Raw genomic sequence first — 26,025 nt, forward strand, 5'->3', positions numbered from 1 at the left:
GATGGGTGAATTGGGGCGGGGCGGGGGTTTCCAATTCACCCCAGCCCCAGCTGGGGAACCCCTAGAACGAGCTGCCCCTACTGCCTTGCCCTCTTCCCATTCTGAAAACAGCCAGGGCTGGCAGGGAGCAGGGGCATTGCTACGGGAAACTGGCTGTAGGCTCCCAGCGCACACCTAGGTTCCCCTCTGCCCTGGCACCAGCAGTGAACTTGTGTTTGGTCCGGGGGATCGTTGTGACTCAGAATGCTTCCTGCAAATTGTTCTGAGGTGCAGTGGGGAGCTGCGCTTCTTTCTGTGCCCTAAGTGCCCCTGCAGGCACCCAGGTCCAAATACATATCCTTCAGGCTTCCTCTCCACCCTCACACTCAGCTTCCTCCTGTTGGAGCAGTTCTACTCTGCCTGAAAATTAAACATTCATTTAGGAAAAGAAAGGGACAGAATAACTATGACTTTTGTGGTACAGCTCTGAAAACGAGAGACCTGTGTTCCAGTTGCTGCTCCAATGAATGTTGAAGTAGTTCCTGTGGAAGTGGGTAAGGGTTGTGAATCCTGTTTTAAATATCGGCGTCTCTCTATGGCTCAGGGCCTCTGGCTGCTTTACTACTCCATCCAGGAAAAGCACAGACCAACTGCAGACACTTCCTCTGCCTGATGAAGGGTAATTGTACCTGAAAGCTTGCAAAGAATTTTTCCAACTATGGTCTACTAAAAGATATCAGATTTACCCAAAGAACCTCATTTGCTTAAGTCCTAGAGAGGCATACACTGAAGGCATTATCCCTCTTTCAGCATTTCCTGTTGGTTACCTTAAGCTAAGGGATGGCAGCCTTTTAGCACAGTGGGCCAGGTGATTCGGTTGCTACAGCAGGTTGCTAATCCCATGCTGCTCCAATGCCCTCCCTGCTCTGTACCCTCTTCCACTTACTGGCAGCCATGATGAACTTCAATTGGAAATGGCAAAATCAGCTGGGGGCACAGAATGGGCAGCTTTAAATTAGCACTGTTACCTAATCACATCTTTGTGAGTCATAACCAAGCTCTTTGGGAAGCTGCCTAAGGCAGTGGTCAGCAATGTGTGAGATCTGTCTATAGTCAGCATGATGGCTTATATGAATCCCAGTCTTAGGTGCCTGACTTTCCCCAGGCATTACACAGCAGGCTTGGGTGCTAACTTACAACTTCAAAGCATGCCACTGAAACGCTTAAGCTGTTCTGTGGATTTAGCTCCGGGTTCTCCATAAGTGATCAGAGCTCAGTTGACTTCACCAGAACATAGGCTGAGGATGTAGCCCAAAGCATATATATGGAAGAAGAGATGAGGTGTAAGTGGAATGATCTCAGGTAAGATTTATGGGAAATATTTCAGAGAGTGGCCAGTAAACATCTTATCTTCCATCTTTTTGCCAATTTGTGTACACTAGTATTGTATAACTCAAAGCATAAAGCAAATATGACTTGACTTTTCTTTTGCCATAGGAACAGCTGCAGTGAAGGGGTTGAGACAATCTCTCCTTAATCATAACTGATTATGCTATTCTCTGAGCATCAGAAGTGGAAGTACCCTTTGTCCATAGCTGGGTACAGACTGATGGATAAGTGTGATAAATCATCATCAGGTTGATAAAAATAGGCTGGTGGGAGGTGCCTAAAGGTTTGTATATATAAAAATAAAAGCAGAATTTTTCCAGATGATTTGAAGTTTAGCTGTCTTGATTTGCACCAAAGATTGCAATGTGCAAGACCTTTTATTAGATTAATGTTGGTATATTAAAGATACTTACATGGAATCAATAATGGTAACTTTATCAGTGTGTCAGTATTCTGCTCTAACTTCATTTTAAAGTCAAGCTTCTATTATTTTGATAACCATGGCTCTGACCAATACGACTCTTGTTCATTTGTGTCTGACCTTGGACCAACATCGATGTTTCCTTCCTCTTCATATCTCCTGTGGATCTGAATGTCTTAATTACATTAGCCTTTCATTAAAAAAATGTTGATCTTTACAAGATGTTGACAAGGCGTATGTGCTGAATTGTATGAAAGAAAATTCAGCTTGTATGTGGAGACTAGACACACAGCTTAGGTCTATGGACTCCACGCCAGGGACCACGTGTTTAAATCATAGGCATTGTAACACCCAAATCCTTTTGTGCCTCAAGTCCTAAGGTACCATTCAGCCTGAATAAGGGTGGTAAAATCTGGATGGATAGCAGAATTTCATAGATTTTAAGATGAGAAGGACCCATTATGATAACATACGTTGATCTAATCTTCCTCTCACTCGTACTGTTTCCTTATAGTTTACCCTCAACCAATTATACATAATTGTTCACGCTTTTACACAGATATAGTGCTACCCTTTTACCATAGAGGTGTGGCTGTGACAATACTGTTTTTATGTATACATCACCATCATACCGAAGGGTCTTGATACGTTTCACATTCTTTGTAACGTCACATACAATATAGTCAATTTTTGAATCACTAGAAACGTGTATTAAAATAAAGCTGTATCTGTGGTAGAAATTGGCGACTACTTAATGGTATTCAGTATTACTCGGTGTTATTTCTAGCAGGAAAAAAAGAACACCACAATTCCCAAACTATGGGTTGTGACCCCTTGTGGGTAGGAATAGGGTCAGGGGACCCACAGAAATTCAGTCACTGCTGAAGGGCTTAGAGCAGAAGTGGAGATGTAGTGCAAAAAGGATTGGGAAGTGCTTCTGTATTTAAAAATTAAGTGGAACTTTTTGGAATGAAGCTAAATGTGGCTACAAAGCAAGGATTACATCTTTGCTGTCTGATATTGCCATGTGAGAACAATGCCTCAAAAAGGTCAAGCCCTTTCATATCTCATCTGAAAGTTAGCACTTCCAGTCACAAGAGTGCACCCCTTAAAAGCATAATGGGGTATTGGCTCATTACCCAATAAAAGGAAAGACAGCTCAACATCATTTCAGGTAGCGCAGAGGTGCTCCTTAGGGGTCTTCCATTCAATTACTGAGCAGTTCCCATGCTGCTTTGCTTGTGAGATTATAATAAAAGGCCACATGGCAGGAGGCCAGCTATGCAAGGAGGAAGCCTCTTTGTATTTTAATACTTAAAAAAATTAATGATTAATAAATAGATTAATAAAGATAGAAAATGTAACAAACACGCAAAGCTTATTAATGGCTACAATAGAAGAGAATGTTTTCCTTACCTTTTCTTTTGGATCTGTTACTTTTGCAAAACACTTTTCCTACCAGTATATTAAAAAAAATCCTTAAACATTAATTGGTTAAGAAAGCAATAGAAGAGAAAAAACAAAACAAACAAACAAAAAAAAGAAACCAGAGTTTAGCCAACCTTTTTAATTAGAGTATATTGTACTTCCAAACTGGATACACTATAAATTGGCAATGCAACATAAGATGCAAAGGAATATACCAGTTACTGTCAAAATGACCCTGTACAGCCTTATAATGCAAAAAGCTTTATACAATACAAATTTTATTAATGTACACAAACCTTGACAGAGTGATATTTGAACATAATACAACACGTAAAAAAATAGAGAAAGAAGGAAAGTGCTGAGAACTTTAAATGAATTATTGGATGGAAAAAACAAGTCAAACTTCATTAAAGAATGCATAGTGAAAACAAGTATGAAATTAGCAGTATGGTGGTGGGAATTATCAGAACTGTTAGTCTTTAATAGGTAAGGGCTGTCTATAGAGAACATTCCTTTCTTTAGCCTTGAACTGCTCACCCGGTATTGTACACGCAAGGGCTCTGATAAATACTGTCTATTTTTCTTAAAAAAATAAAAACCTCCAAACACACCTTTCCTCACTCAGAAAACTTGTATAACTTACCAGAAAGAATTAAATGTCTCTTTCCAAAGTGCTAAATAAAATTGCCATTAAGCATTACTGTGTCACTTGAATACAGGTAGAGTGAAAAATTGTTAAACACGTGGCATTAATATGTTGACAGTTCCATCACACTCATTCTTGGACGTCCCAGCCCTGTTTATTTTGCAGTCTGGTTTATATTCCAGCTTCTTTTCTCCTATGCATCTGGAGTTTCTCTGTTGGTGCTCAAATGTTCTTTTTGTGTTTAAAGGGTGCTTTCTGTAATAGAATGGGCTCAAACCCTGCAAATGTATCTGCTGAACTCCTGTTTGCCTAATTCATGTGCTAAAGGTTACTCAGCTTGTAACAGTTGTTAGTTTGAATGACCTACTACTAGACAGCTCAGCTCCAGCATTTTCTGTTCTGTCAATACTTCTGATGAAGTTGATGGACGTTCTGATGGGGTAAAGAATGATAAACAGGACCCTGAGTTGAGTGCGTTAACTATCAAGAGATTTCTACAGGATTTGAAATAGGTGACTTTTCTTAATAGCTCAGCTAGAATAGCAACGTACTCATTAAGACAACCTATCTGCTGGAGCTTAAATAATTGGATAGGAAATCTCGTCATCGTTATTTTCAAACTGTTACATTACAAGCAGCTCATATTTTAGGCTCTCCTCTGTGTTTCTGCGCAGTAAACAGCTTCCAGTATTTTAACACTGGTGCACAGGGGAGGATTTCCTTCACAAGACTTCAGAGGACAGTTTTGTAATGACAATAGGACACGGTTGGCCAGGAACAGTGCACTGGAACCGTGTTAAATCCCTTAAGCTTAGTTGTAAGTTTTCACATCCTTTTATATCATCATTTAGGAAAGGGCTTCCATACAAGCTGAATTTTAAGCACAATGGAAGTTTAGCATGTTACAGTGAAGAATATGACTAATGTCCCTTTCTTCATAATCATGTCTTCTTGAGTTGGGGCTTAATTTTGATACTGTCATAACCAATAGATCAGATACAAAGTCCACAGTCCGCTGAGGTTGATAGGCCTCTACTCATTAACTCCAATGGGCTTTGAATTAAGACCCTTCAAATGTATACAAGATAGAGAATGCTTTCAAGGAAGGGAATAATGTGAGGGTACCAAAATAAATCCAATTTGGGCAACCTTTCTTAATGGCTTAGTTGGGAGGCACCCTGAGGAACGCTAGTCAGAACTCTGTATACCTGGGGGAACATAAAGAACCCGACCCAATTCCAAGATGGAACACAACAGAAAACAATATGAACGCATTCCTGTATGTCAAATGGCCCTAAGTGATGAGTACATTTTAAAGATTTTTGTATTTTTTTTATAACTTCCATTTTCAAGAAAAAACATCTTTTACTCTTGACCTTTCTCCTTGTTTTGCACTAGAAATTACATTGTCTTAAGAAATACAGATTTGTTAACATTCAGCCAAGACTTTTTCTTCTTTTAAGATCGTTGCTTGCATTTCAAGATTAACAAAGGTTCTGCAACAAATCCGCGTTTGCTTCTTACTGCAATAAAGTGCTACATATAAAGTTGTCATTTTAATGACCACAAAGTAAGAGCATTAAATAAGTATAAAGTTAGCCTTCTAGCAGTGTACACTTTATCAGCTTTTAACAAAAGGGAATAAAGTATTACTAAATAACATAAAGGATAATATTGGTAGGACCATGGAATCTGCAAGTACAATTGAAATAGAGGATATATATATAAAAAAGGAGACCTGTCTGATTAAACAGCACCTTTTCATAGCTTTATATTTCAAAGAAACTGCCAGTACCTCTTCAAATATATAGTCTGATATTACTTCATCCCACAGAAGAAACATTTTTCTTCTTTTTTTCGTAAGTGAGAAACAAACTAGTGCAAGACTAAAGCACTGTGCAAAACTGCCTTTTTTTTTAGTCTGAGCATTTCTACCCAGAATTTACCATACCCCCCATTTTTAATCCCCTTTGCTGGATTTAACCACCATAGAATTCTAGTTATGCAAGTTGTTCCTGCAAACTAAAGGTATCCACTGTATTAATACAGTGTGTGTGTGTGTGTGTGTGTGTGTGTTTATATGCCCTTTTAAAACAAAAGATGCATGGACCAGACCCTGAGCTTTGTTACACCAGTGTAACAGTTAAGGAACTGGCCCTATGTGTGTATACACACACATTTCATTTTCATACTCTCATCTTACAGTGCTGAAAGTAATTTCCTCCAGATCTGTTCCACCTTCATCCCCAAATCTTTACAATGGATGATCTGAGGACAAGGCACGAAGTATGCTATGGGAAACTGCACGCAGCACTGAAATAGTATATCAATCCTCACTGAACCAAGCATTGCTCTCTCCACAACCCTACAGAGTTCTGGGAAGAGGCAGAAGGAAAAGGGGCAAGTATGGAAAAAGGGAACATTTTAATAATTATTAAATTAGCCAAATACAAAGGATGTGCAAAAGCAATGTCATGGCACACAACAGACTTTCTCACACTCATTCTCTCTCTCTCTCTCTCTCTCTCTCTCACACATACACACAAACACCCCCCCCCACACCCACACACCAAAAATAAAATGCATCAACATGTAATTTTACAAGTGCTGATTGCCATTAAGGACACTCTTGTTCAGTTTAACAAGACAAAATAGTTTTTTAGATAAGAGTACTGGGAACATGCCTCTGAAGGTAGAAATATGCAGTAGGTTGCCTCTCTGAAGATTTAATAAAGCAGCTTTCATGTCAATGCAATAAGTATACACACAGAGCCATTTTCTAAACCTTACTAATGATATATAGTACAAGTGTTCATACCTCTTCGGTCTATATTTTGCAGCAACGTATACCTGCTGGGTTTGTTGGAGTATTTTTGGTACAGAATATAACTGTCTTCAGACAGTTTCTGCCCTTTCTGTTAGTCCAAGGTAGGCGAGGAAGGAGTGTTTCGGCGAGGTGGCACCTGCAGGTGCAGTCTGAGGTCTGGGTGGATGGAATGTGACATCAAAGTGGTTCTTGGGGAAGAACATTGTTAAGGGAATGAGGTGGGCAAAATCAGAATTCCAATATTTATCCAAGCACAGAGAAGTGCCGTTTATGGCCAAGGCCTTGACTGCCAAGTTTGGCTCTCCACCACTGCTGTGTGCAGCTGACATGGCCACTGTTTGCAGAGCCTGGGAGGCAGACATGACTGAGAGGGGTGACAAGAGGTTTCTGGAGCTATTGACTGTGAGAAGAGGGCTGGCTTCCTTGGAGTCTGAATACTGGCCCTTCTTCTCCTCTTCGGCACAGTCCCCATTCTGGTGCTTCTTCACGTGGCGGCTGAAGACAAAAGGGTGGGTAGTCTTGAACAGGCACTCGTCGCAGCTGAAAGTCTGACGTGGAGCATGCTTCAGTTTCTTGTGCAAGTTGAGATTGTCTTTGCGTTTGCAGCTGTAGCTGCACTGGTCACAGTGAAAAGGGCGCTCACCGGTGTGGACACGTACGTGCTCTATTAGCTTGTTGGCGGTCTTTGACAGATAACCACACTGGTCACACTTATAATGGTTGCCGAGGCGATGTTCCCGGATGTGCATTTCCAGCTCCAGCTGATTTGCTTTCACTGTCTGGCAAATCCGACACTTGTACTCCATCTTGTAGTGGGTCTTCAGATGGCATTCCATTGCTGCAGGGCGGTTGGTGGAGTAAATGCAGAACGGGCACCTAGCAAAACAACAAGACCCAGGAAAAGGCAGACATTCAAGTTCTGAAGATAATTCTTTCTTCAAACTTTCCTCCACCCTTTTAAATGCATGAATGGTTCTGGTTTATTTTAACCCCTTTTTACTACAACTATGGGCAAAACCATGATTTTTCAGCACTTTGTAGCATATTTAGCTCATCTTATCATTTGGCTCTTCAAAAATGTAAGTGTGCTGATACATTATAAACTTATTCCTAGGAAATTCTTGACACCACCCACAGCTGTGTGCACCTAATCTAATGACTCGTCTACCCAGGAAAGTTAATGCACAGAAATGCTGGATGTGAATTTACAGCAGAGACACATGTAGAGCAGACAGACTGGCTGTGTGTGAGGAAGCTTATTTTACTTTCAGGCCACTTCTTGCTGGAAAGCGAGTTTGTGCAGCTATGCATAAACAGTGTCCACTTACGTAAAGAAAGAATAAACCTGTGCTATGCCACGCAAAACACAAACAGAAGGAGAATGCTGGGAAATCCTTTCAAGGATAAACTTGGAATACACTCGAAAGAAACAGCAACAGATAGCCTGCTGGAAAGATTTCCTGTCTACTGAGTAATATTCTGTTTGCCAATAACTGGTCTTTTCCTGGATGACTCTATTACCCTGCTCTCTTGGAACTGAAGTCAAAACTCAGCGCAAACTGTGGTGAAGTTAGTAACCACTGGCACTGGACACAAGCTCTTTTGGGCAACTGGTTTAAATAAGTTGCCAGAGGCCCAAACTCTTCCCTTAACATCTCTGATATAAAGATCAGAAGAGAAGTGGGATTGGAAGATGGGTTTATAACAATCTGTGCAAAGAACTACAATTTCTGGTAAGTACATTTTCTTCTCTGACTATACCCTGCAGAGAAACTCATTTTTGAGGGGTGAACTAGGCATACCAACTTATCACAGGTGGGTGTAACAGGCTGGCATGGTTTGCCTGCTAGTAATGCACCCTGATGCCAGATGTTGATGTTGTTTGGGAATCTTTAGTGAGTTGGCAGAGTCCACTAGAGGAACTTGCCGATTACTCCACAATAGGAGTAATCAATGGGAATGGGTCCCTAGAGAAAGAAAGAGGAGGGTCTACACTAGACTCTTGACAGAGTAGTCTGGAAAGAGAAATCCTTAGATGGGCCTCATCTGGGAGAAAACCCAAGGTAAACTTGTTATCTTACTGTTAATTTCTCCATCCATAATACCAAAATATAGAAAGGGGGTCAATTTTGACTATTTAGTATGGGACTGGAGTTGAAAGCAGACTGGAGAAGGCATCTGCATGTGGAGGCACTGATTATTTAAAACATAAAGATTATAGAACCATTCTGCTCTTGACCTGGCTGCCAAACTAAAAAAAAAAGTAATATTAAGTAAAGGTATTACTAGGGCTCCAGATCGTACCCTTTCAGCTCTCACCAGTTTGTGTTGATCTGCTTTCACTGTCTGGCTATCTAACATTTGTACTTTTAGCATTTAAGATAACCTCTGAGCAGAGATAATCTCTTCCCTAGACTTGTGTCCATTTGCCACAAATGGTCTAGGAGATGTACACAACTTTAATTTTTATCTAGATGGTTACCAAGAGACACTTAAAACAGAGAGAGAATAACAACTAGGAAAAGGACAGACTGAGTGTAGCAACAATAATTTTTGATTTTTAAAAGCACTCTGATCCAAAGAGGCAGCCCTGCACAGAGGATGCTAAAACAATTAACAGTACCAGAGCAAGGGAGCAGATGTCAAGACATCACACATACCTACCTCTCTTGGTGCTAACTCCTCTTTGGATCAGAATCTTAGATTTTGTTCTGGAGCTGGGTAGGAACAGGAGGAACGATGGAAGAGTTTTCTGGTCTTTCTCCAAATCCTCAATGGTCATCAGGAGGCAGAAAAATACAATTCTACTTGATCCTTAGATCTCTTTGGGCCTTTTTATTAGATCCAGCCCTCAATCTGCCTCTAGCTTGAGCAACTGAAAGAAGGGCAAGGAGACGACTTAGCTGTACTGCTAGAGCTAGACTGAGAAGCCTTCAAAGTCTTTCCGTTACCTTTCAGGGTATAGGGGACAGCTTCAACGCTGATCACACCCAAGCAGAATAAGCAACTAGTGTAAGTGTCTAAGACAGCTATCTCATTCTTGCAAGCTATGTACTTTTAAATCTGGTTTTCTCTCCAGATTCAGTCACCACATCAGAACTGAACAGAGATCCTAAATAATGGATCTATTGAGCTGGATACAAGAGTCAGTTGGCTGACGGAAAAAATCCACAAAGCGCAGTGCACAGATTTAGCTAAAACTAAAATCCTGTGCTGGTGCAGCAAAAGAAGACACTTGCAGAAGTTCTGATGTGTTGACGTTCACCCTGGGTTGAACTGCTTCCAATCTCAGTGCCTGCAGTGGTTGGAACAAACAGAGACTTGGGGCAAGAGTATTATAACATGTTATACAGATTATCTAGCTCACTACAGAGCAAGCAGGGAGCCCCCAGCAGTCACTGCTTGGCCCCAAAGCCATACATGTGCTCTAGAAACTGAGATCTATGTAAACAGTTCTTAAAGGACAACTCCTATTTCTCAACACCAATGAAATGTTCTTAAAAGGGAGAATGGTGAAAGGAGAGGACAAGTTGCAATTTAATGCAGTAACCTAATGCCCAGGTTTGACACAGAAACACCTACATAAATCTGGACTTCCCTGAGACAATTCTGAAATCCTTGCACTACCCTGAACTATAGCACAAAATACTGTATTATCTACAATATGAACAGGAAATACAGTACAAGCAGTTCCATCACAGAGAACTAATGTAGACATCTGCAGTCTGTTACATTTTAAGGACATTTCTGTGACCCCTGCTTGGTTTCTCTATTGCAGTTCAGCTAAAGACAAAGACTTTCTCTGACTCATACTATTAAAATTATCCTTTCAAGCAAATTAATTCATTCACATGGTCAGAAAAATACTGCTCTGACAGAGGGTATCATGATATTTTGATGCCTTCATTTACCAGTCACATTATAATTTATAGAGTAATTAAGGCTGATGGCTATTCAGTAATTTATAAATTATACTGTACTGTATGGCTTGAGGATATGTGTACGTAAGTGAGTAGCTAAACCATGCAGTGCCTTCCTTGTTACATCTACAGAGAATACAACTTTAATAAATAATGAAACAAAAAGGACTAAAGCATCGGGGTATTTGATACTTCAGCAGGCAAATCAACAAAAATACCCAGAGATGATAATAATACTGCAGTGGAGAAAACCCAAACCAAAACACTCTACAAAATCTACTGATGCAGCTGCAAACTAAGGATGTTTCTTGAGGTATTAAGATAAAATAGAACAGGGACCCACTGTTTGACTTTCTCTCAATTCCAAAAAATATTTAAAGAGAAACAAAAATAAAGAGAGCCCCACAGAAAGGTCTAGAGATTATTTACTCCAGTATGGAAACAAAAACAGGAAGAATTTTTAATGATTACCAGTGAGGACTGATATTGCATTAGGAGCTGAAAAGGCTGACGAATAATTGAGAAAGTTGCCTTTTAAGAAGATATTTTGTGTTTTGTTACTTCAACAACAAGTTTATACACTGTTGATCTCAGGGTGAAGAGTTTTGTAAATGCTTGGCCTGAACTTTTTATATTATTTTTTTCTTCTGAAAGCCAGGTTACAAACTACCTCAAAGAAATGGTCATCCTTTGCATTTATGGCTTCCTGTGGCCACTGCTTTCAAACTCAGTTCTAAACTCCCCTTGCTGGGATGCCTCCAAAAATAGAGATCATTTAGGCTGCTGGGTCCTTGAACTCTCCTGTCTGACCTCTCATCTGATATTAAGGTTTTGGTCTCTTTGGGGGCAGTGACTGTGCTTTTTTTTTATCTAGTCTGTGCAGCAACTATTCTATTGGGATCTTGGTCCATGACATGGCACCCTAAGCTTCATCATTATCATAAAAATAATAATAAACTACACAGAGCCAAAGATATTGGGATTGTGTTAACTACTTGAAAGTATAAATGACAGCCCCTGACTTCGGATCATAGGATCTTAACTCACTCCTTTTAATGTATGTCCCCCAAAGTTTATCCCCGTGGTATTAGAGGTGCTTAACACAGTAAAAGTTTGTGTACTTGCTTTCCTTACTTGAGCCCACCAGTGGGGACAGTGTGGCATTTCTTGTGCTCCAATAACTGCTCAGGTGTCTTCATGAACTTATGGCACACGTCACACTCGAACATCCGTGTGATCAGGTGGATTTGCAAATGGCGCTCAAACATGTTCTTTGTTTTGCAGACAAAGTTACAAAAAACACATTCAAAGCCTGAAAATGAAAAAAGAAGGATACATGGCAAAGTTTATCCCGTTTGCTTGTATGCAAAAAGGCAGCCTGTCTTTCTTTTACCTTTCTCTGACTTCTCTTCTATGTTCAATGAGGTCTGGCTACCAGGCACTACGGAAATGACTACCAGATTGTTCGAACCCTTGTTTTTTTGGGCGATATCTGCATCTTCTTTGCTGTTGGCAGAATCACTAAGTGCTGACAAGGAAGATGAAGAAGGGCTGTTTGATTCACTAGGTGTCTTCCTCTCTTCAGCTGGAAAACAAGAATAAAAGTACACTTACTGGTTGCTATACAGAGAAGAACTCCATCATTGTGATACAGCTCCAGTTATCCCATGTTTTCTTAGTTCCAGGAAGAAGTGACTTGCATTAAAAGCAGAAGGAAAAAAATTACTTTTTAACTCACTTCTGGGCAAGTGAGCTTGCTTTGTAAGTATCATGGTTACTTTGCCTTCCTTCCTATTACAAGAGGTTATAACAGGTCAGGTCACAAAGGCCATGGATGCAGGTGTCGCGGTGGATGTAGTCTTTCTGGACTTCAGCAAGGCCTTTGACACCGTCTCTCACCCCATCCTAGTTAAAAAACTAGGTGACTGTGGCATCGATGCCTACACAGTCAGATGGATTGCAGATTGGCTGAGGGGTCGCACTCAGAGGGTGGTGGTGGATGGGTCATATTCGACCTGGGGGGAGGTGGGTAGCGGAGTCCCCCAGGGCTCGGTCCTGGGGCCTGCGCTGTTCAATTTCTTCATCAGCGATCTGGATGATGGGGTGGAAAGTAACCTGTTTAAATTCGCTGATGACACCAAAATTTGGGGGGAGGTGAGCACGCTAGCAGGGAGTGAGAGATTGCAGAGGGATCTGGATAGGTTACAGGGGTGGGCTAACAGGAACAGGATGCGTTTCAATACGGACAAGTGCAGGGTGCTGCACTTGGGCAGTAGGAACCAGCAGCACACTTACACAATGGGGAACTCCCTACTCGAGAGCACGGAGGCAGAAAGAGATCTTGGAGTCATTATTGACTCCAAGATGAACATGGGCCGACAATGCGAGGTCATGGTTGGCAGGGCTAACCGGACCTTGTCGTGCATCCACAGGTGCATCTCGAGTAGAGCCAAGGAGGTGATCCTCCCCCTCTACGCGACGCTGGTCAGGCCACAGCTGGAGTATTGTGTCCAGTTCTGTGCGCCCCATTTCAAGAGGGATGTGGACAACATGGAGAGGGTCCAGAGGAGGGCCACCCGCATGATCCGGGGACAACAGGGCAGACCCTACAGTGAGAGACTGCGGGACCTGAACCTATTCAGCCTCCACAAGAGAAGGCTGAGGGGGGACCTGGTGACCGTCTATAGACTCACTAGGGGGGACCAGAAGGGTTTGGGGGAGACGCTGTTTCCCCTAGCGCCCGCTGGCATAACAAGGAGTAATGGGCACAAGTTGATGGAGAGGAGGTATAGATTGGACATCCGCAAAAACTACTTCACAGTTAGGGCAGCTAGGAGCTGGAACCAACTTCCAAGGGAAGTGGTGCTGGCCCCTACCCTGGGGGTCTTTAAGAAGAGGCTGGATGCCTACCTGGCTGGACTCGTTTGAGTCCCGTTTCTCTTTTTGGGGTTTTTTGTTGTTCTCCCGCCCTGGCGGGGGGTCGGGCTAGAAGATCTACTAGGTCCCTTCCGACCCTTAATCTATGAAATCTATGAAACAGCACACCTATCAATTTGTCCACTGGGGCAGTAAGAAGGGAATACATAATTTTGCCTGCAACCAGCTTGAGAAAAGGTGAAACAAAGAAACATTTTTAATTAGCATAGAACATAGAGCCAAGCAGAAATCAGTCACTTCGTAAATTTTCGAAGCTCCTGTAAAACTTTTGCTTTTTATTCCCCTAAAGGCTTAGGAATATGGGTACTTCATCATTGTTTCAGTTAAGCCTTTTCTAACTCACTTTGTGGGCTCTTTGTGTTCATTTTAGACATGAAATTAAGGAGGAAAAAATCAAACTAGTTGTCCCATTCATTTTGTATAGTTCCATAGTAATTTGAGTCTTTCCCACAACCTTTCTCTCTGATTACCACTTGTGCTCTCTGGGCAGTGCTAATTTCTATTTCATCAATGCTCCAGACTGCTCCAAGACATCGGAGGCAAGAGATGGAACCATAAGCGCTTACAAAGAGTTAGTCCTGCTGGCAGCAGAAAACAGACAAGGAGCTCAAGTCAGCCCTGGTGTCAAGCCACTAATGGATTTGACATCTGAAGTAAGAGAGAAGAAAGATCAAAGTCTTGTTGTGTGTGTATTATTATAAAAGCTCTCTGCACCACTTTTTTGGGGTTAGTATGCCAGGGTCTAGATTTTAAAAGGTATTTAGGTGCCTAAAAAAAACTCTTGGGAAATTTTCAAAAGCACTAACTTGCATTGATTTCATCTGCATCTTCATCCAACTACTTTAAAAATGGCTCTTCATGTTTAGATGTTAGTGCATTTAGAGTGTACTAGTGTATCACTGTCATCAACAGGGCACAGCCAATTATTTCTGGGATAATTCTGGAAAATCCAGACATTTATGTAATAGCGAGACTATTAAAAAAGATGGCCTGAATAGACTTTCATGGGAATGACTGCAAAAGGTTATTACTTGAATCCAAGACCAAGATGACCCTGAATTTAAGACAACCCTGCACAATTAGATTCTATATGTAGACAATATATAAACTTGTTATAATTTCCCATGTACAGAATTTAATTTTTGGAGGGTCATCTTAAATTCATCCCCCAGCCTCACTGCTGCAGCAGGGAGAGCAGTGGCAGGGGGGGCAGGCAGTGGGGGCGGCACGTGGTAGGGGGGACAGGCAGTAGAAGGGGTCAAATAGCTTGACCCCTGCCCATTGCCCCTCAACACCTTGCTGCTGTTGCCTGCCTCCCACAACCTGCCCTCGCTTCTGCCTGCTCCCTTGTGCCTGTCCTCAGCTGCCTCTTACCACCACCCCTCTAGCCTTGAGCCCTCACACCCTCTTCTCCCCAGCAGCCTCTGTCCCCCTACTCCTTATCCTGGCTCCAGTCTTGCTCCAGCCTGGGGCATGGAGTATGTGATTTCTCCAGCTACAGCCTGTCCCAATAGCAGCTGTGGCAGTGGCAGCTCTGGCCAGGTCCTGGAGCTGGAACTGCCATACTGTTGTCACTGCCAAACCAGGCTCGGGCTTGAGTAAGAGCATGCTCCAAGCCCTGGGCTGGAGCAAGGCCAGAACCTATGAGACCCAGAGCAAGGGTAAGTGCCGGGAGGTGGTGGGGGAGGGAGGGAGCGGCTGCAATGACCTGTATGTAAAACAGAATCTCACTTAAAAAAAACTTAAATCTTGTGCATGTGATTGATAATGGTTAACTAAAGTCTAAGCAAAGTTAGTATTAGTCCAAGTTAAAATGGAAGCAGTGTGCCAAGAGAATTTACTGAAGACAGAAAACTGTCAATACAGAGAACCAAAATATCCTATAAGTAGGAGCAAATGACCCCAAGAACTTAAGCAATAAAAATGGAATGAAATGTAACAGTATGAAGTATATAAGCTTTAGTTTAAAGCTCCCCACCACCATTTTTCAGTGCAGGGACACTGATACACAGGATGGTCTGGGTGCTTTAATTAGCGTGGCTCTCAGAGCTACACTAATTAAGCACCCCCCACCTGCCAGAGCATGTCTATAAATGCCCCAAAAGTCTTGCACACTGGGGATTTATCATTTGATATTGATAAAGGAAAAACCTGAGTGCACAAGTTGAACAAGGGCAGTTATGAGCCACCAGTGTGATGGCAAATATGCAAAGTAGTATCAAGCAGATATTTCCAGTAGAGACACCAAAAGTCATAGTGCCATGGTACAAGACACTTGTGAGACTATATCTGGAATAAATTGTATAATTTTGGTCACCCAGCTTCAAGAAAGATTCATTCAAACTGGAACAGATGCAGAGAAGGGCTTTTAAGACATGGGTAGGCAACTCTCAGCATGGGTGCCAGAGCATGGCACATGAAGGCATTTTCATAAATTTCATAAACATTTGGGCTGGAAGGGACCCTGGAGGATCATCGAGTCCAGCCCCCTGCCCCAGAGGCAGGAAGTCAACAGGGATCATAGGATCCCAGCAAGATAAGCATCCAAATATGTTTTGAAGGCGTTCAAAGTGGGTGCTTGAACTGCCACAGGTGGCCGTCTGTTCCAAAGCTTGGGGGCTGGGACAGTGAAGAAGTTCTTCCTTATGTCCAGCCTGAATTGGTCACAGTGGAGTTTGTGACCGTTCGATCTTGTCATCCCTTGGGGGGCTCTGGTGAACAGTTGTTCCCCCAAATCCTGATGAGCACCCCTGATAAACTTGTAAGTGGCCACCAGATCACCCCTGAGCCTGAGCTTTTGCAGGCTGAATAGCCCCATTGCTCTCAGCCTCTTGTCATAAGGTCTGTTTTCCTGACCTCTCATCATGCACGTGGCTCTTCTCTGCACCCCCTCAAGCTTCTCCACATCCTTTTTGAATTGCGGAGCCCAAAACTGGATGCAGTACTCCAGCTGCGACCTCACCAAGGCCGAGTACAGCGGGAGAATGATGTCCCGGGATCTGCTTGGGAAGTATCTATAGATGCAAGCCAGAGTTTTGCTCGCTTTACTAGCCACAGCATCACACTGAAGGCTTATGTTCATCTTGTGGTCAACCATGACCCCCAAGTCCCTTTCATCTGTAGAGCTAACCAGCGTAGTAGCACTACCAAGCCTATAAGCATGGTGCAAGTTTTTCCTCCCAAGGTAGAGAACCTTGCATTTTTCGGTGTTAAACATCATCAGGTTCTTGTCTGCCCATTTCATGAGTCTGTCCAGATCCGCCTGGATCACCTGCCTGTCCTCAGGTGTGGATGCTTTACCCCAGAGTTTGGTGTCATCAGTGAACTTGGCCAGTCCGCTTCTGACACCAATGTCCACATCATTGATGTAGATGTTAAACAGTATAGGCCCTAAGACAAAGCCTTGTGGGACCCCACTGGTCACAGCACACCAAGACGATTGACTCCCGTCAACCACCACCCTCTGGGTCTTACTGCGGAGCCAGTTCCCCAGCTAGCAAATCGTGGTGACGTCAAGGCCACAGTTAGCCAGTTTAGCCAAGAGGTGATCGTGGGATACCAGATCAAAGGCTTTTTTAAAGTTGAGGTATACGATGTCGATCTCTTCCCCCTTGTCCAGGTGATAAGTCACCTGGTCATAAAAGAAAATGAGATTTTGCTTGGCACACGCCTTGGGGAGGATGGCAGGGAAGGGACCAGGGCTGTGCTGTCACAACAAGGATCGGGCCCCTTGTAGCTCAGCTGCTGTCCATCCTGGCATGCCAACATCTTACAAGTTGAGGTTGAGGGTGTTTTTGGTACTGTGCCCAAAAATGTTGCTGACCCCTGTTTTAAGATATCAGGTGAAAGAAGAACATATCTGAGTAGAAAAAACTAAGAGATCATGGCTTGTTTGGCTTAGCAAAATGGAAGCTGAGAGGAAATCTGATTTCTATAAATATATCAGTGGGGTAAATGGCAGGATAAGAGAGCAGCTACTTAACTTAATGGATAATGCTGGCAAAAGAGCACGCAGTTCTAAACTGGCCATGAATAAATTTATCCTAGGAGTTAAATGGTCTCTAACAGAACTGTGAAGTTCTGGAACAGCTTTCTAATAGGAAGTTTGGGGACAGACAACCTAATAGTTTCAAGACTGAGATTAATAACTGTATACATGGATTTATAAAATGTGACTTCCTTTAACAGTAGGGGACTAGCCAATCCCCTCGAGCCCTATGTTCCCACACTAAACATGGGACGCAAATATATGCTGGATCAACACCTGAACAGCTGAATCCAGCAAGATGAATGAAGAACGCTTTTTCACAACAGAGGCAATGAAAGACAATAAGATACCAAGGAATATTTGTAAGCAGCATATTATTTTTAAAGTCAAAGAACCTGCCACAATATGTAATGGTTCAGTCTTGTTCAGCATTGTCCTTTGCCTTTTTAGCCACATGAGTATCTCTTAAACATATGTCTAATATGAACTGTTTGACTATTACCTTCTTTCCTGTTAGGAATTAAATGGTGATATCATTACTCAGGAACAGTGTTCAGAATAATGGACAGCTGTGTAAAATTAAGGCCTTCTGAACATCTGTACCATGAGCATCACTTACTGAACCTGAATGAGAAAGTTCAAAGCAGAGTGACTCATTAAAGAAATACCTTTTTTTTTCACCTAGTACAAAGACCCGCAGAGCTCAAATATGCCAACGTCTGACTCTTGGATACTAACTTATTAAAGATAATTTACACATAAGATCTGATATTATTCTTTAAAACTGAATGTGTGCTAAAGGGGCTGCAGTTCCCACTGAAACACTGCCAGAACTAAGGTCTGATAGAGAACTACTTTAAGACTGCTCTCTTGCAGGACAGACTAAGATTTGGGATGAAATGCTGCAAGGAGGGGCCGTAAAATATATAACTGAAAATAAGAACTTGTAAATAGAAGTGGGCAATTTTTTTTTTCAGAAAAGAATGCAGGTAGACAACACCAACCTTTAAGGAATTCTTGCCAGATTTAGCCATTTGGTTGTTCTGAGAACACCTGAAATTCTTTTAAAAGAGTCCATTCATTTCACTTCTACGTTTTCTAATTTGAAGTGACTTTTCTTTGAATTTATTAACAAATAAAAAACATAAATGTTCAGAATCATAGGAAAATAAAACACCAAACCACATTTCATTTGGGATCAAAATAAACATTTTGTCAGACCCTCCATGGAAAAACAAAAAAATCAGTTATTTTTAGAACTCTACCTGGAACCTTTTCTAAATATGTTGAGAAGAGTTAGAGACACACTGGAATACATAAGGCAGTTTCTGAATTTGCATTTCTGAAGGTCCACACTGGGTTGCAGAACACCAAAGCAAATTCATTTTATTAGCCTCAAATTTTAAAACAGGAGCCAGTGGTCCCTGTACAAAAATTCACATACAATTTCATGCCTGCATATTGTTGTGTTGCATATAAACACACCCAATAAATTCCCAAACAAACTGCTATTTAGACCCTATCTACCTACTTGTGTTTACAAGTATCAGATCTGCCCCCTGGTTTTGGATCTTAAGTTGTTATAAGGTGGGCTCAAATTCTGCAGTAACAATACAAACCATGGATAGGGAGAATGATAGAGAGCTAGCAGAAGTGAGAAAGATAGAAAACTTGGGTTTGTGGCTTAATGAGCTACCTACCAGATTAAGTCGATCTTAGTCTGGCGGGGGCTAAGCGCGCGCACGCTGAGTCCTCACCCCAGACTTAAAATCAACTGTCAGAGGCTCCACAATCAGAAGTGGCAGGATGCACGTGTGGAAGGGCCAGGACACAGTCTGGGAGCAGTGGGACAACAGTGGGACGCACATGGTTGGGCTGAGCTGTGCCCCCTGCCATGGGGACTGGGCCAGGTGAGTGGGGCAATCCCACTCCACGCCCTACCACACTATGATGAGGGAGGGAGTGGGGCAGGGGACAGGGGCTCCAGCCGGGCCAAGGGAGGGGCAGAGCCCAGGCAGCTTGTCCAGGGGCGCAGGGGGGCTCCTGCACTGCACACACCCCAGTGGAGGCCCGGGAACCACATGCCCTCCTGATCTGTGTGCAGGGCAGAGGCGGCTGTCACTACATACTGGGCTTTGCACCTCAAGCTCTGTGCACAGATCGGGGGAACAGGTGCCCCCCTCGGCCACCGCCAGGGTGCGTGCAGGAGTCCCCCTGTGCACCTGAACAAGCCACCTGGGCTTTGACCCTCCCCTGGCTTGGCCCAGGCCCTCCCCAGGCTTCCAGCAGCTGCAGCAGGGGTGGGGAGGGGCGCGTGCACAGCAGTGAGGGGGACAGTGGAGCAGGCGCCAGCACTGCAGAGTCAGGGCGGGCGCAGGACAGAGCCATGAGCGGTTTGTCCGGGCGACATGGGTGGGGGGGGCCTGGGAGGGGTGGACACAGAGATGCAGGCCCCTGGATCTGCGTGCAGGGCAGGGCGGGTTGGGCTAGGGCCAGGGCAGCACCAGGCTCTTCCCCGTGTGGCTCTTTGGCCACATGGCTCTCTGGTCACGCGGTGGCGGCAGCACTGCGAGGGGGTATGGGGGCTATGGCAAATTTTCAGGTGCCTGCAGCCCTACTCCGTGGCCCCGCTCGTAGCACCACTGCTGCTGCCCAGCTCGAGAGCCATGCAGCTGAAGAGCATGCCCCCAGCCTGCCTCACCCCACATGCAGATCTGGGGGCATGCGTGCCCCATGTCCTCCCAAGCTGCATGCCCCCCACTCCCCTCACCCCCCAGATGAGCCGCTGGCAGCTCCATCCTGCACCTGCCCTGGGTGTGCAGGGCCTACCTGTGCTCCACTCCCTCGTTCACTGCGGGGGGGGAGGGCAGATAGCGGCCCCAGGGGTGAGGGAGAAAGTGGGGCACAGGGAAGAGCAGGCGCTGTGGGGAGTGGGGCACATGCCACACTTGTCCCATCACTTGGCCTGGCCAGGCCCACTCCCCCCAGCCCCTGCTCCTGCCTGTGCTCCACTCCCTCCCTCACCACTGATGCCTCTATCTGCCCCCCCAGCTCTTTCCCCTCCCTCTGCCCCTTCCCCCACAGACTTATTTGCTGGGGGGGTATGCCCCCAAATAATTTTTTCTCCCTCCACCTCGATCTGCCTGTTCCCACCACTTCCCTCCCCACAGACTGACCTGCGGGGGAGTGGGGTAGATCTCAGGTTGCTTTTTAATTCTAAAAGTGATCTCCTACCCAAAAAGGTTGGAGACCACTGCCACAAACCAATAACAGGACTCAGATCTAGATTCAGTTTTGAGTTCAGCAACAGATTTTTCATGAGGTGACTGAGTCTCCATTTGCATCAGACCCCCATCTGTAAAATGGGGATAATTGTGGTCATTTTGAGAATAAATTCCTTAGTGCTGGCTGGTGACTTGTTCTGCAGCTATGTGCAGTTTCTTATAGTACTGGTGCAACTCCCTACCACAGAACCCCAGGGAGGACCATGGGAGGAGGGATGGGTTGCCTGCCCATGCTCACAGTACAGCATGGACTTTCAGTGGCTTCATATTTCAGTACTTACATTTAGTGCTTCTTTTTGTAAGATGACTACAACCCCCCTAACTTTATTCCTGGTAGAACTGCAGCCAACAAATCAATGAAAGATTGAGCTAGATTCAATTCTACCTGAAACATTACTGAAAAAAATGTCAGTTTCTAATAGTAAAATCCTTATTACTAGTGATATTGCAAGAGAAATTAATTAAAAGCATTCCCATTTTCTTCTTCGTAAATTATGCCAGGCTTCATTAGTTGGAATAAATATATGTGGCTCATTCAAAAATTGTCATTACTAAGAGGTAATGCAGGAATTCTTATCTTCTGCTATTAAATGAACAGAACTGGTGAAAACACAGAAGTTAAACAGAATCATGACTTCCTCAACTATTTAATATGGAGTTGGGACCAAAAGGCAGCAACAGCAGCATTAGTTTAGTTGCTAAGAGCCCTAACTAAACAGCAAGAGTCTACAGACCATGAAGGAAGGGATAAAACTTCAAATATTGGCACAATTCAGTGAAATGTAATATCCGATTCCAAAATACTGCCATTCTGTGATCAGCTGCCTGCACTTAATACCAACAAGTCACCTTATAGTCACTGGAGTCAATTTAGAATTTTAATGAAAGAGTAACTAATAAATAAATAGTAAGCAAAAGAATAAGATTGGCAATACTGACAACTGTAACTTCCTAGAAACTTTAAGATACTGTCCTTCATTTATTCCCCAGTCTGGCAAATCGATCTCTACACCATCAAATTTGTGTAGGTCTGGAGGGGGAACTCACTCACTCCAGCTTCACAGGATTGGGGGCACTTCAGTGAAGAAAAATAGTGCTCATGATGAGGTGGTAAAGGGCTTCACTCAAAAGGAAAGAAGAGATCATAGGAACAGGGACAGATCCTCACCTGGGTGCTTGCTGCTGATATGAGCCTTCATATCTGCCTCTTCCATGGTGACAAAATCACATGCTGTACAGCAAATAGAGAACATCCACTGCTCTTTATCCACGTGAAGGGACATGTGACTGACAAACTGGACATTCATCTCTGTCTCAAAGCCACACACATGACAGCTGCAGGGAGAAGGGAATTAGAAACATCAAAAAAAAAAAAAAAACAAATTTAAGTGCATTCTGTTCATTTTCACATGAAAACTTGATTCCTAAATTGCCTCTCTTCCTTAAGGTTGAATTTTCATTGGAAAATTCTTTGCTATGCTGAACACTCTCTGAACTGATGGCCATGCCAACCTGATTAAGACCAGACACAATGCAACAATCCCAAACATGCTATAATGATGCTAAATAATCATAAAGTTAATTAAAAACTACAGATTCCAGATGCTGCTTATCACCTAGCTGATTCCTTTGGGCAATAAGATGCGCTGCAGATTTGCCAAGATGTTTAGTAGGACTGATACACTGACAAGCTGAGTGCTTGCTGCCCACTCCAGGAGCCAGTCAAGCTCTGGAACGATTCCCATGTCAGACTGGGATCTTGTGCAGAACTGCCTGGCACTCCAAATGTAAACACGTAAAAATGGGTTTGAGGATTTCTCATGCTTGACTGGACGAAAGTAGCCATCAACAATGCAAGTATTTAGCACTTCTACAAAATTCCACAGCTAGCATATAAACAAGGTGATGTTCAGAAGGAAAAGATGGAAGCCCTTTCATTTAAAATGTCTTCTCCGTGTCTTCCTCTTATTTTTCCATTAGTCCATTAACATTTAAAACAAGTCAAAACATTTTAGAAAGCATGTGCTCTAGAGAACAAATCTTGCATTCATAAATGAGCTAGATAATCTAATGGGTCTTGTTCATTTCTTATTTCTATGATTTTGTAATTAGATCTGTCCTAAGCATTTAGACTAAAATAAGATGCCCATGAAATAAGGTACATATGACAAGCTCTCGGAGTATATGACAAAGCTTGTGTTAGTGAATATCCCTGAAAAGTGCAATTTTAGCTGTACAATTCATTTTTCATCACAGCCTTTTCTAATGATCATCTCTTTTTCTTCACAATTGTGGTCCTCCTTATAACACAAAAGTAGTTGAATTAAAATGTACCTATCTAAAACAATCAAAATAGACAAAAACAGAAGGTAAAAGTTAGATTTTTTTAATAGTTATAATTTAATTCCAAAAATTTTGTTTGATTTTCTTGACCTAACCAAATCAAGTAGAAGCACTGAACTATTAAACTTACTGTGGCTACGTGACTGATAGCATATTTACATACATACAGCAGAACATATTAAATATATCTGTTCTTGTGGTGAAGAATTCTAAGACTTTTAAAGGCTCATCTGCCTTAAAGTACATGATCCTTTGCAATCACTGGCAAGATCAAGAAACCTGATGCAGCCATCTGGGTTTTGCTGCTGACCCTAAGTCCAACATAAGCTGAGTATATTCAGTTAAGTTCTACCTTAGAACAAAAAGGAGAACCCTTGTCTTTAGTAAGCAGACAGGCAGATAAAACATGTGGATTCTGGTCTCTGGTGAACAGCTCTGTGCTGGTTCCTCACCTGTAATAATAAGGGTGCTTCTTTCCATCACTGCCTTCAGAAGTGACAGCGCTGACAATGTCCTCAGTGTCTGTACTCACCAGCTTCACAGAATGGACGGTCAGATGCTGGTTCAGATTAGCACGGCACTTGGCAGCATAGGGGCACAAATGGCATTTGTATTTTCTCTCTTCTGGGGAAAAAAAACCCCATCAGACAACCTTAAATGTATGTTTAAGTGTTAAGTGACATAGTTTGGAAATATCAAATAATCATCAACATACTTATTTGCATTCAAAGTTTTACAGCATTCAGAATAAACTCAAAAGATTTTCCCTGGATATTAAAAAACTCTAGAAAGCCATCACAATTCTCAGCAATTATTTATATAGATAACTCATTTTCAGCTAATTTAAGGGAGTTTTTTATTATAACCCTTGGTATATAGTTTTCAAATGAACAACATAAAAGTACATATTGTCTAGAACAGTGGTTCTCACCTTTTTTATACCAGGACCCACTTGTAAAGATTGATGGCCAGGTCTGCCCTACAGCCCCAAGGACCAAGCTGGTGCTCCTCACCTGAAACCCACAGCCCCCTGTCCTGTCCCCACACCAGCCCTGCCAGAGGGGGCCTCCAGCAGCCCCCATCCCACATGGGCTGAAGCATGGTGGCTGTGGCGGCTCTGGCTCATGCAGGCAGAAGTGGAGTGAGTCCGGCCTCAGCGCGGGCTGGAGGGAGGAGGAGGGGAGGCCAGTGGCACCCCCTGCCTTGGGTTAGGGCTGCTGCGCCATGCCAGGCAGCCTGGTTATGGCCCCTCCCACCGCCAAGCAGCATCTCCTGGCTGCCCTACCCCTGTGAGTACAGGCACCGGCTCCAGCGCTGCCAGCCCAGCCACGCAGCTCCCTACTGTCCCCTGAAGGACCCCCCACCCCCTTTGCCTGCTGGAGGGACACTCCCCCCACTATGCATCCCTGCCCTGCTGCAGCCTCAGCACCCAGCCACCTTCCCCCGGTGCCAACAGGCACCCACCCCACTACACACCCATCCCCTCCACATACCCCTGACCCACACACAGGTCCCCCCCCCAGACAATCCCCAAGGTCTGGACCTCCAACTCCCACTCCCCATGGACTTACCTGCATTCAGCTGCTGGGGCTAATCCCATGACCCTGCCTGGCTGCATGCCGACCACGTGCATCTGCATGCACAGATGCACATGTGCCCGCTGCCTCCAATCACCCCACGCAGCTCCTTGCAGGCTGGAAGGCTACCAGCCTGCAACAGGAAACCCCCATGCTTTCCCACATTTTTCTGGGACATGCTCACGACCCTTTCAAATATTTTTACAACCTACTTCTCTTCAGAGCCCTGTTTTCAAGACGATTTAAGTGGTGGCTACCAGAAAAGGTATCTATTGCCAAAAATGGATACTGGGACAGATTCCAGTCTGTCCATTTTTTAAAGATGAATTTTAGGTGGACTGTAATAAATTAAAATATTAATTAGCTTATAATTAGCTCCTTCTTCACTTTTGGGGAAAGAAGTAGAGAATGGTTCTTGCCACCGTACCCACTTTCCCATCAGAGATACCTTTCATGCTTATCCCGCAAAGAAATGAGGAAAGTTGCCCAACACCGTAAGAGGAAAGGCCAGGGAGTTTGATTTACCTGTGTGCAGTGAAAGATGTCGGGACAATGTTTGCTGGCGGCCAAACACTTTTCCACACACGTCACAGGGAAAGAGTTGGTCATTAAATTTCCAGGAGGGCAATCCATTTCCTGCCTCCAGCCCTATCTTTTCTGTTTCTATGCCAAAACATGCATAAATACAAAGTCTTAATTTAGCCATTTAAAAGGATTTCATTCTACAGATTACTGCATGTAAGTGCAACACCTTTGGCCCCAGATTGCACAGACTCCACATCAAACAAGGCTTTCTTTAAGAAACAGGTTCAGTCTTCAGTCTAAACGGCAAGTATGCCTCTCTTGCATGGTTAAAGCTTCACATACAACATACTAAGAAAGGCTTGCAGAAAACTGGAACGGTTTTAGGCACCACATCAAAACTTGAAAAAACAAGGTTATTAATGACTCTGTGTGAGACTAGTTTACACTGGTGGCAAGCAATAGTCTGACAAAATCTTTCAGCAAGTATAAAAAGAAGCAAACAAATATCAATAAAAGGTGTTCCTCCCTACCCCTCCCCAACCGAATCACGTTAAATAAACCAGGTGGTATGCACACTATTCCAAAGTAACTGGCCTTTACCATCATGTGTTACTCTACTCAGCTACTGTATGTGGAATTCCGCCATGCACCAGGTATGTAATTTGACCATGCCAGTGGTTTGCCTGCTGCACCTATGCCTTTGTGTGCATCTGGCATTTTCAGAGTGTCACAGACCATTTTAGAGTTTATATAAAGTTGAA

The 26,025-nt window shown here is 43.4% G+C and overlaps 1 protein-coding gene and 1 long non-coding RNA gene across 2 annotated transcripts in view; one reads left to right on the top strand and one right to left on the bottom strand.

Annotated features, from left to right (window-relative positions):
• Nucleotides 1-3,341: 3,341 nt before the first annotated feature.
• ZNF827 (zinc finger protein 827) overlaps nucleotides 3,342-26,025 on the bottom strand; it is a 159,357-nt gene continuing 136,673 nt past the window's right edge. Inside the window, exons 9-14 of the mRNA XM_019521839.1 lie at nucleotides 25,265-25,402; nucleotides 23,615-23,786; nucleotides 21,988-22,154; nucleotides 12,004-12,195; nucleotides 11,745-11,922; nucleotides 3,342-7,566 (exon numbers count right to left, since the gene is read on the bottom strand). Coding sequence (XP_019377384.1) covers nucleotides 6,759-7,566; nucleotides 11,745-11,922; nucleotides 12,004-12,195; nucleotides 21,988-22,154; nucleotides 23,615-23,786; nucleotides 25,265-25,402 — 1,655 coding nt within the window. The 3' untranslated portion in view covers nucleotides 3,342-6,758. The remainder of the gene's footprint in view (nucleotides 7,567-11,744; nucleotides 11,923-12,003; nucleotides 12,196-21,987; nucleotides 22,155-23,614; nucleotides 23,787-25,264; nucleotides 25,403-26,025) is intronic.
• Nucleotides 12,203-13,726, top strand: LOC109301194. Its single transcript, XR_002098466.1, has 2 exons — nucleotides 12,203-12,423; nucleotides 13,651-13,726. It is a non-coding gene; the product is annotated as an uncharacterized LOC109301194 (long non-coding RNA).

This window comes from Gavialis gangeticus, unplaced genomic scaffold (assembly GCF_001723915.1).
Source record: "Gavialis gangeticus isolate Ggan-Ray unplaced genomic scaffold, GavGan_comp1, whole genome shotgun sequence".
In the NCBI taxonomy this organism is placed as follows: Eukaryota; Metazoa; Chordata; order Crocodylia; family Gavialidae; genus Gavialis; species Gavialis gangeticus.